General features: G+C 41.7%; 1 protein-coding gene across 1 annotated transcript; it reads left to right on the top strand.

Annotated features, from left to right (window-relative positions):
• The first annotated feature begins 3,596 nt into the window (after positions 1 to 3,596).
• On the top strand, positions 3,597 to 5,144 carry LOC145009788 (uncharacterized). Its single transcript, XM_078968421.1, has one exon. It carries the CDS (start codon positions 3,597 to 3,599, stop codon positions 5,142 to 5,144), a length of 1,548 nt encoding a protein of 515 aa, XP_078824547.1.
• The last annotated feature ends 6,058 nt before the right edge of the window (positions 5,145 to 11,202 follow it).

Here is an 11,202-nt window from a genome sequence, read left to right as displayed (position 1 = left end):
TCCCTTCAGCCCTTTAACCATGCAGACACTTTTTAAGCCATGCCAACGCCCCAAATTGCATATCCAACTTCCTTGGGCATGCTTATCACGTAAACTTGAAAACTTTACGTGCATACAAGGCTTTAAGAACCTAAAATGGCACAACCAAGCTTGCAATGAAATCACATCCTTGAGAGAAAGCTCATACTAGGCAAAGCTGATGACTTTATGAATCTAGAAGTCAAAGGGAGTCCAGATCTGAAGTTACAACTTCAGACCTTGGCTTAAACACAAGAAACCTTTCCTAAACTCATGCACAAAAGGGTTTAGGAGAAAATGAGCGATGGAAAAAACGATCTAATACCTTCAAGAGAGCCCTTTCCGATGCAGAACTTGAAACCCACGAATTCTTGCTTCAACTAGCTTGTTTCCCAAGTGATTTCTTCGCCAAAAACTTCCCTCCAAACTTAAACCTCCAAAGAACACACACACACTCGAGTTAGGGCCTTTCTGTACTTTCAATGGACTGTAGAGAGGACAAAGGAGGCTTGTGTTTCTTTAAATAGGGTGCAAATCCTTGAGATTTAGGGTTACATCTGCCAGCTCCTACTCGTCGAGTCCCTTCTTGGACTCGGCGAGTAGGCCACTAAATTCGCGAACTATTAGGTGCTATTTGTGCACCTTTTTGCACACCTTTTAGTCCCATTTTATGCATATATTTAGCAAATTTGTTCTTCCTTTTCCTTGCATTTTATCATATTCATTTTAGTCTCTAGAACAACCTTATTTGCACACTTTTATATCTTTTTCAGGTAAACCGGAGGTTGGAACGCGCTTTGGGAAGTGTCGGGAAGCATTGGTGGAGATTTCGGGACGATCCGGCGAAGAACTAAAAAGTTGGAAAAATCAAATTTGGAATTGGAGTCAGAGAGGTACACGGGGCGTGTTGAATTTACACTAAAAAGTGGGCACGGGGCGTGTTTGACCAAAATGGGAGCTGTTGACCATGCTGAACACGACCCGTGTCAGTTTAGTGCAAACCAACACGGGGCGTGTTGCTGAACACGACCCGTGTCAGTTTAGCCTATTTTAACACGGGCCGTGTTCGACCCAGAAACCAACTTTTGGCAGTTTTTCCTATCTTTCATATTACGGGTTAAGGGTCATTTTTTAGGGGAGAAGAACATAACAGAGCACCATTGAAGGAGGATTTTCAAAGGTTTTTGCAAGGGTTTGATTAGCAATCATTTGGAAACATTATTTCTAGTATTTGTAAGTTGTAATTGCACTTTAATTCCATATTTTATTCTTGTGATCTTGTTCTAGCCATGTGTGGCTAGAACCCTAATTTCTCTAATTTCATGTTTTGACTTCTTGGTAGTGACTTCATTCATATGACATGATGTTTGTTCTTAATTTCTATTTAATGAATTTGATTTTACTTCAATCGAATGTTTGATTCTAATTATGATTCTTATTGGCCATTTGAATTAGGGTTAGGTCATTCAAGTTATCTCTTTTACAAAATCCGTAATTGTTTTGTGAAATTGAATAAGTAACAAGCATTAAATTGATCTCTATTGAATGAATTTAGTGTAAATTTTATTCATACACTTTTACACTCCCGAGCTTATGAGGAGTATTGGGTGTTGTTGGGAACATTCACATAAAGCTTCATGCAATCTTATAATCTAATCCTAAGAGCTTGTTTAGATTAGGTTAATAAGGTTAGGATTAATCAAAGAGCTTGTTTTGGTTAATTAATATGGTGAATGGGAAGTGTTAGAGCTTATTAGCACTTTCAAGTACCAACTTAGATAGAATTGAACGAATATTGTGTCATCTTGGAGTCACATTGCTAAATTGTCATACATGGGGTTGGAGTCCTCACAAATTCTGAACTTAATTCACGCACTTAATTGACTGCTTATGTTTTTAATTATTTGTTTAATCATTACATTCTAAAACCCCCTCTCTTTTTACTATTGGTGACTATAATACCTTGTGCAAAGAGGTATAGACTAATTGTCCTGTGTCTCTGTGGATCGACCCTGCTTACCTTGTACTACCTTTTTAGTGCAATATAGTGGGATTATTTTGGAGTAGATCGTACCCCTTTATTTTTTGGGTTTGACACACCTAACAAATTGGCGCCGTTGCTGGGGACACGGTGTTACTAATTGTTTATGCCTAGATCTTTTCGTACAGGTACGCCATTGCCAATTGATTCGGAGATAGAGAAGACTGCAAAGAAGTTAAGGAAGCAAGCCAAGCTTCCTAAGAGGCAACCGGGTTCCGGGACTTCTTCATCATCTACTCCCCCGGTCATCAACATTTGGGAGGACATACCCCTCTCAAGTGTATCCACATCAGAAACAGAAAGTCTCTCACTCTCATCACAACCATCTTCACCCAACAATACCACTTCACCTTCTTCACCTATTCATAATATCCTAAACACTTCGCCTACAGAAACATCACCCACTTCTCAAGCCATGGCAGACATCCCTGGAGGAAATCCACCTCCAAACCCACCACCCGAACAAACCCTCCGCCAATGGTCAAGACAAGAGGTGACTCAACAACCTCTTTGCATCACATACCCAGCCGCCACCAACTTGGAACTAAAATCCGGGCTTATCCATTTACTCCCAACTTTTAGAGGATTGGAGAACGAAGATCCTCACAAGTTCCTCACCGAGTTCCATGTAGTATGTGTGGGTATGAAACCACACAATGTCACGGAGGACCAAATCAAGCTTAGGGCATTCCCCTTTGCGGTGCAAGACGCGGCTAAAGACTGGCTTTATGACCTCCCACCGGGGACGGTAACTACTTGGGTAGATCTTGCAAGGTTGTTTTTGGATAAGTACTTTCCCGAGATGAAAGCTTCCGCCCTACGGAGGGAAATCATTGGAATCAAGCAGCACAAGAGAGAAGCTTTTCATGCATATTGGGATCGATTCAAGAAACTTTGTGCTCGATGCCCAAAGCATGGGATTACCGAATACCAACTCCTCCAATATTTCATTGAAGGAATGACCCCAATGGAAAGAAGGCTTCTTAACGCCTCTAGTGGTGGATCTTTGCCCGATAAAACCCCAACTGAGATTCGAAATCTAATCAAGAACATGGCTGAAGATTCCAAACATTCAAGCCATGATGAAGAATGGTACACGGATGCACCCCGAGGTGTAAAAGAAGTACAAACTCCTCAGATTGAAGCTCAGTTGTCCGAGCTCACGAAAGTAGTCATGATGTTGGCCAAAGACAAAGGTGTGCAGTCCACACCCCGCCCGTGCGGTATTTGCACCCAAGTGGGGCATCCAACTGATATGTGCCCACAACTCCAAGAGGAAGATTATGAAGAAGCGAAAGTCATGGGAGGCTATTCGGGGGCAAATCAAAGAGGTTATGAGCAACCAAGAGGTGATCAGCGATGGAACAATAATCAAGGGTGGGGAGGCAATCAACAAGGGAACTATTAGCACAATCAATCGCATCAATATCAACCAAGACCACCATTTCCTCAAAATCAACCACGACCACCATTCCAACCTCAAAACTTCCAGCCAAGGCAGCCACAACACCCTCCTCAACAATCGGGTTCATCAAGTATGTCCTTAGAGGACATAGTAAAGAGTTTGGCAACTAGTACACAAGCTTTCCAACAAGAGACAAAAGCAAGCATAACGAACTTAGAGAAACAAGTTTCACAACTTGCCACTTCTGTAAGCAAATTAGAATCTCAAGGAAAGTTACCTGCACAAACTGAAACGAACCCAAGGCACAATGTGTGTGCCATCACATTGAGAGGCGGAAAGAGCTATGATGGTCCAAAAGTGTCGGTTGATCAAAAGAAAGAAGAAATAGTGGTCGAAGAAGCAACCAAAGAAGAGAAGAAGGAAGAGAAAACAGTAAAAAAGAAGCCCTTCATCACTGAGTCTAAAGCCACACCTGCTCCATTTCCCGAAAGATTAAGGAGCACGAAGAAAGAACGTGAGGAGAGTGAGATCATGCAAATGTTCAAGAGAGTTCAAATCAACATTCCACTCCTCGAGGCCATCAAGCAGGTACCTAGATATGCAAGGTTCCTTAAGGATCTTTGTGTATCTAAAAAGAAATTAAAAGGAAATCAAGTGGTAACAGTTGGGGAGCATGTATCCGCGGTTTTGCAAAAGAGGATGCCCCCTAAGTGTAAGGATCCCGGTGTATTTACCATACCTTGCAAATTGGGGAATCTTCATGTACCTCGAGCCATGCTCAATCTAGGTGCATCCGTAAATGTCCTACCATATTCTCTCTTCAAATCAATTGGTGTAGGAACATTGAGCAAAACCGGTGTGATCATCCAACTTGCCCACCGGTCTTTGGTACACCCAAAGGGTGTACTAGAGGATGTGTTAGTGCAAGTCGATGAATTTATCTTCGCGACTGATTTTTATGTCTTAGATATGGGAGATGATGACTCTCCAAGTTCAAGTTCCATACTTTTGGGTAGACCTTTTCTTAAAACTTCTAAAACAAAAATTGATGTCTACAATGGAACTTTAAGTATGGAATTTGACGGTGAAGTTATCAACTTCAATGTTCATGAAGAAAAAAAGCTTCCTTCTGATGTTCAATCTGTTAATTTTGTGAATATGATCCAGCCATTGGCTGAAAAGAGCTTAAACTCGACTAACAATGATTTTGTGGAGTTAGTCTTGTCACAAAAATTAGACAGGTACAAAGCCGAAGAACTTGCAAAGGAGTGCGGTACAAACGAGGAGGTGCTGGAGATTTTGAAATTCAAGGATGATAAGCACGTGTGGATTGATGGAAGAGAAGTAGAGTCACCCACCACTAAAGCCAAATTCCTTCCACCGGTGGAACAAGCACAAGATTTGAGAGCAAAAACTCCATTGGGCCCTATAAAGCAAATACATGTCGAGAAGGAGAGCACTCAACCGGTCATCAACTCAAATAAATTATCAAAGAAGGAAGAGAGTGAGTTGATAACCATGCTGAACAAATACCAAAAAAGGATGGTGTGGACAATCTCTGATATAAAAGGGTTAAGTCCTTTTTGGTTTATGCGCAAAAAGAAAGCCAAAGGAAGGTTGAAGGTTCCGTTGAAGGAGGTGGCAAGAAGATTGATGTGTTGGAGAGGCCGAAATACTTAGAACGAAGCATTTGTGGGGACAAAGTCGAGCCAACGACTTGAAACAAGGGCGGCTAACCGGGAGACAACCCGGGGGTATTTCTGTCTTTTACTTAAAAACAATTTCCATTTCTTTGAGTTTTTGGTTTTCAATGTTCCAAATGCATTCAATCATGATTTAAAATCACCAAACGGACCTAGGAATGCAAAAGTATTTCATTTCTAAGAGAGGGAATTTTCAAGTCCAAAAAAGTGCCAAAATCTTCCAGAGAGCAACACGGGTCGTGTCCCTCTTAGCCTTAATGAAACATGGGCCGTGTTCATGCAAAAAAGTGCCAAAATATTCCAGAGAGCAACACGGGTCGTGTCCCATTTTGGCCTGCAAATGACACGGGTCGTGTTAGTCCAAAAAAATCCCAAATTTTTCCAGAGAGCAACACGGGTCGTGTTGTTTTTGGCCTTGACCCAACACGGGTCGTGTTCGTACATAACACAGCATAAACCCCCAACACGGGGCGTGTCAATTTAGCCTGGGGAGACACGGGTCGTGTTCGCGCAGCAGTTCAGGCCCTTTTTAAAGAAAAAAATCAGGATTTGACCTCATTTATCCCCACTTTCACTTCCTAACAACCCCTCTCTCCCAACAAAAACCTTAGGTCCGATTTTCATCAAATACCTTTAAATTTCTTCAAGATTTTGACTTTCATCTACAAAAAGGTTTGATTTTCATCATCTACACTTCATCTTCTCCATCTTAAACACCATTTTCTTGCATTTTAATGGTGGATTTGGGGGTTTTGATAAACCCTAGATCCGAAAATTCTCACTTGATTTTGGTGTTTTAGTGTCTCAATCTTGAAAGGAGCAAGCTTGGGGAGGTTAAAGAAGATCTTTTCCATCAAGAACAACACGATCCAACACACGATTCGGTAAATTCTTTCCAACTCCTAACCTTTGAATTTTGTGTTCTTGAGTCAAATACTTGAAAGTGTGGTCTATTTAGACTTGATTCTTAGTTGGAAATCTTTGAAAACCAAATTTCCCGCGAATTTTTGGTGGCCAAGTTCAAAGTTGACTGGACCCGTCAACAGTTGACTTTTTGACATTTTGACCCGTTGACTTTTAATCTGTCCCAAACTTGACTATGGAAGCTACATCTTCCAAAAGACCAAGACAAACCAAATCATCCGCCCGCCGTCGGAAGCCTAGACCTCCATCACCTCCATCTAGGTCCCCAACACCCCCAGCCGACCCGTCTCATTTTGGTGTTGTATGTCTTGGCCCAATTCAACAGGGCAAACTTGAGTCATTCCTTAAAAGAGGTCATGCCATCCAAAAATTCGCGCATGTTCCAACTTTGAAAGAGTTGCATGTTTACAATCAAGTCAAAACCCTGTTTCGCAACATAGGGTGGCACGGCTTGTTGAGGGTCCATGAATTGAGCTATAAAGTCCCAACTGCTGAGTTTCTATCCTCAGTTTATTTAGATCATGGGATCCTCTACTTCCGTCTAATGAATCAAGACTATGAGATCTCCTTGGATCAAATCAATGCCATTGTGGGGGCCCCAACGGAAAACACATTTAGCCCCACTGATCCAATCCAAGGATACTATGACATGACTTGGTGGACCCATCTCACCCAATTACATCCATATGTCTCTAGCGCTGCTAAAGCCTCATCACTTATCCATCCTGTGATTAAGGTAGCTCACAGAATCATTGCTTCGCTCGTCGCCCCTAGAGAGGAGCGAAGCACCATTAGCGCGCTGGAACTAAAAATCCTTTATGCAATGACCCATCCCGAGAATAACCTCATTCCTCATTATGGTCGGTTTCTGTGCCACAAGCTCATCCGCCTTAGCGCATCCCGATCAGGAAAGATTGTTTGCGGGGGTATTGTCAGCATGCTCGCCAAGAGCGCCCACATCCGAGCCCCATACCCCGGTCCCCACCAGCCACTGCCGGGTGAGCCTTATCTCACCACTGCTATCCTTGAGTCAATGCGACTCTTCCGCTCGGCAGGCGATGGTACACACCACTGGACCGTGGGTCAAAATCATGATCCCAAGCTCCTCATCACACCAGAAAATAAAGGCATTCTTGATTTCCGAAATCCCATTCATATGACTAATTGGCAAATCATTCCATACATCTTCCCGCACTCTTATTCCACCGAGGCCGATGAGCAAAGCGAAGAAAACGAGGAAGAGGGTGATGATGATGAAGGAGAGGAGGAGCCTCACCATGCTTCTCCCACCGGTGGTGGCAGCTCATCCCGTTTTGCTGCACCCCCGCCTTATCATCAACAATATATGGACGAATTCCAATCAATCCATACCCACCTCGACACCTATCAGCAGGATATTACCAGCCTGACCCAGAATTTTTCCACCTTCACCACCCAGTACGCTCGGGATCAAGAGCGTCAACGCAAACATGAGGCGGACTTCTGGGCTTGGACCCAAAACCCCAGCTACTATCCTCCTCCTCCACCTCCGTTTTAGGTTGTTCCACCCTCTCCAAGCATCGGGGACGATGCTTATCTTTAAGCTTGGGGAGGGGTAGACTTGTATTTTAGGTTCGCTCATTCTCATGCATGCATTTTCTTATTTTCAATTTTTCAAATTTTCTTATTTTCAAATTTTCTCTTATTTTCAAATTTTCTTTCATATGACAAAAAAAAAAGTGTACGAGATGATGACACTCTTTACATACAATTGCTCCATGAAATGAAAAATACCGAAGCAACCAGATTGTTACCGGAAGCATAGAATCAGCTGTCATAACTAGGGGACCCAAATATCGTAATTCGAGACCCTACCCTCAGATAATAAAAAAAATTTATATTGAAACGTTTTTTGGGCGGTAATAACAGCTTTAGGATGATTTGCTTTTGAATGTTTAAAAAGAATCTTTATCGGCAACTCTGAACCCACAGAACATGGACCTATTTGTTGACACGCGTTACCCCCGCGGTAACAGAGAGCTTATGTATCAGACCCACACAGTCGAGAATGAAGGAAGGGTACAACTGTCATATCCAGTACCCCAATCAGAATTTCAAATACCAAAACGAAGAAATCTAAAGAAATTCTAAAGAAATTCCAAAGAAATTCCAAAGATGAAGATTGAAGAATCCAAATTCAAAACGAAGTACAAATCAAAGCTCAATCAAATCAAAAGCCAACTCAAGTCAAATATGGCGAATGAAGAACTGTGTGATATGATACTTGTGGCTCTCGAAAAAGTGAAAGCATAGAAGCTGAGCCCCTTCGGGTGGGCTCACTGTTTCAGCGAAAGCTGATTCGCTGTGACAGGTTCTTAAGGAGGCGTCGATTCTGATTCTTGGCCATTTAGTCTTAAGGACATGAAATCCGGACTATGTTATTTTCGCCCATAAAGCTTAGTAAGGTATAAAGATTAAATAAAACTTTGGTTGGATTATTGGGTTACACCGTTTCGGGTCTTCCTCACATTGAGAGTCTGTGATATGTGGAAGGAAACAGGATGGTTGCCAAGGTATCAATGATCGAAGCCCTATTGATGTAAAGTCTGATCGTACCTTTATTTAGTTACAAAAGTACATATTTTGTGTTTGTTCTTAATTTTCTTTTCTTTTGCTTCATTTTGTTTCTCAGGTGCATTTTGAACATATTTTCATGGCATTGCATTGCATGCATTCATTCTTAACCTTTAGGATCCTTCATCCCCTTTTCGTTCTAAGTTTTTCTTTTTGCCATCTAGAAATCGTCCTGTTGTCCGGTTCTTGTTCTTTCTTGAGGACAAGAAAGGTCTAAGCTTGGGGAGATTTGTTAGGTGCTATTTGTGCACCTTTTTGCACACCTTTTAGTCCCATTTTATGCATATATTTAGCAAATTTGTTCTTCCTTTTCCTTGCATTTTATCATATTCATTTTAGTCTCTAGAACAACCTTATTTGCACACTTTTATATCTTTTTCAGGTAAACCGGAGGTTGGAACACGCTTTGGGAAGTGTCGGGAAGCATTGGTGGAGATTTCGGGACGATCCGGTGAAGAACTAAAAAGTTGGAAAAATCAAATTTGGAATTGGAGTCAGAGAGGTACACGGGGCGTGTTGAATTTACACTAAAAAGTGGGCACGGGGCGTGTTTGACCAAAATGGGAGCTGTTGACCATGCTGAACACGACCCGTGTCAGTTTAGTGCAAACCAACACGGGGCGTGTTGCTGAACACGACCCGTGTCAGTTTAGCCTATTTTAACACGGGCCGTGTTCGACCCAGAAACCAACTTTTGGCAGTTTTTCCTATCTTTCATATTACGGGTTAAGGGTCATTTTTTAGGGGAGAAGAACATAATAGAGCACCATTGAAGGAGGATTTTCAAAGGTTTTTGCAAGGGTTTGATTAGCAATCATTTGGAAACATTATTTCTAGTATTTGTAAGTTGTAATTGCACTTTAATTCCATATTTTATTCTTGTGATCTTGTTCTAGCCATGTGTGGCTAGAACCCTAATTTCTCTAATTTCATGTTTTGACTTCTTGGTAGTGACTTCATTCATATGACATGATGTTTGTTCTTAATTTCTATTTAATGAATTTGATTTTACTTCAATCGAATGTTTGATTCTAATTATGATTCTTATTGGCCATTTGAATTAGGGTTAGGTCATTCAAGTTATCTCTTTTACAAAATCCGTAATTGTTTTGTGAAATTGAATAAGTAACAAGCATTAAATTGATCTCTATTGAATGAATTTAGTGTAAATTTTATTCATACACTTTTACACTCCCGAGCTTATGAGGAGTATTGGGTGTTGTTGGGAACATTCACATAAAGCTTCATGCAATCTTATAATCTAATCCTAAGAGCTTGTTTAGATTAGGTTAATAAGGTTAGGATTAATCAAAGAGCTTGTTTTGGTTAATTAATATGGTGAATGGGAAGTGTTAGAGCTTATTAGCACTTTCAAGTACCAACTTAGATAGAATTGAACGAATATTGTGTCATCTTGGAGTCACATTGCTAAATTGTCATACATGGGGTTGGAGTCCTCACAAATTCTGAACTTAATTCACGCACTTAATTGACTGCTTATGTTTTTAATTATTTGTTTAATCATTACATTCTAAAACCCCCTCTCTTTTTACTATTGGTGACTATAATACCTTGTGCAAAGAGGTATAGACTAATTGTCCTGTGTCTCTGTGGATCGACCCTGCTTACCTTGTACTACCTTTTTAGTGCAATATAGTGGGATTATTTTGGAGTATATCGTACCCCTTTATTTGTTGGGTTTGACACACCTAACACGAACCAACCCGGTGTTACTCGACGAGTTGGGCAACCAACTCGTCGAGTAGACCTTGGAAACAAAAGAATTCTTATTCTAAATCAATACCTGAGAATCGGGTCGTTACAACTCTCCCCCACTTGAATTAGACTTCGCCCTCGAAGTTCGGTATGATGAACAATGTCGGGTAATGCTCCCACATTTCTGCCTCCGGCTCCCATGTCCACTCAGATCCCTTCCGATTCTCCCACTGTACCTTTACCAAAGGTATCTCCTTATTCCGCAAAACTTTCGTCTTCCTATCAAGTATGGCCACAGGCCTCTCCACGTAATTAAAGCACTCATCAACCTGAATATCATCCAATGACACTACTGCATCCTAATCCACCATGCACTTACGCAGCTACGAAACATGGAAAGTGTTGTGGATCTGACTAAGCTCCTCCGGAAGCTCTAACCTGTATGCCACCGTGCCAACCCTGGAGATGACCCTGAACGGACCAATGTATCGGGGACCCAATTTCCCCCACTTCCTGAAGCGAATCACACCCTTCCAGGGAGAGACCTTCAGGAGCACCATATCATCCACCTGAAACTCTAACTCAGATCGGCGCCTATCGGTGTAACTCTTCTGTCGACTCTAAGCGGTTTGCAGTCACTGCCTAATATGTTGAATCTTCTCGGTAGTTTGCAGGACTACCTCTGTCCGCCCCATCACTCGGTGTCCAACCTTACCCCATCACCAAAGGTATATTTTGAAGATGAACTCGGCGAGTTGTTCATACAACTCGGCGATTCAAGG

The sequence above is a fragment of the Lactuca saligna genome, chromosome 8 (genome assembly GCF_052625555.1).
Source record: "Lactuca saligna cultivar CGN05327 chromosome 8, ASM5262555v1, whole genome shotgun sequence".
In the NCBI taxonomy this organism is placed as follows: Eukaryota; Viridiplantae; Streptophyta; class Magnoliopsida; order Asterales; family Asteraceae; genus Lactuca; species Lactuca saligna.
The sequence above is the reverse complement of the archived record's forward strand: the minus strand, read 5'-3'. Positions and strand labels throughout refer to the sequence as shown.

What these genes read in the sequence shown, in the direction of transcription:
- LOC145009788 (XM_078968421.1), top strand. Translation starts at nt 3,597, where the DNA reads ATGTCCTTAGAGGACATAGTAAAGAGTTTGGCAACTAGTACACAAGCT.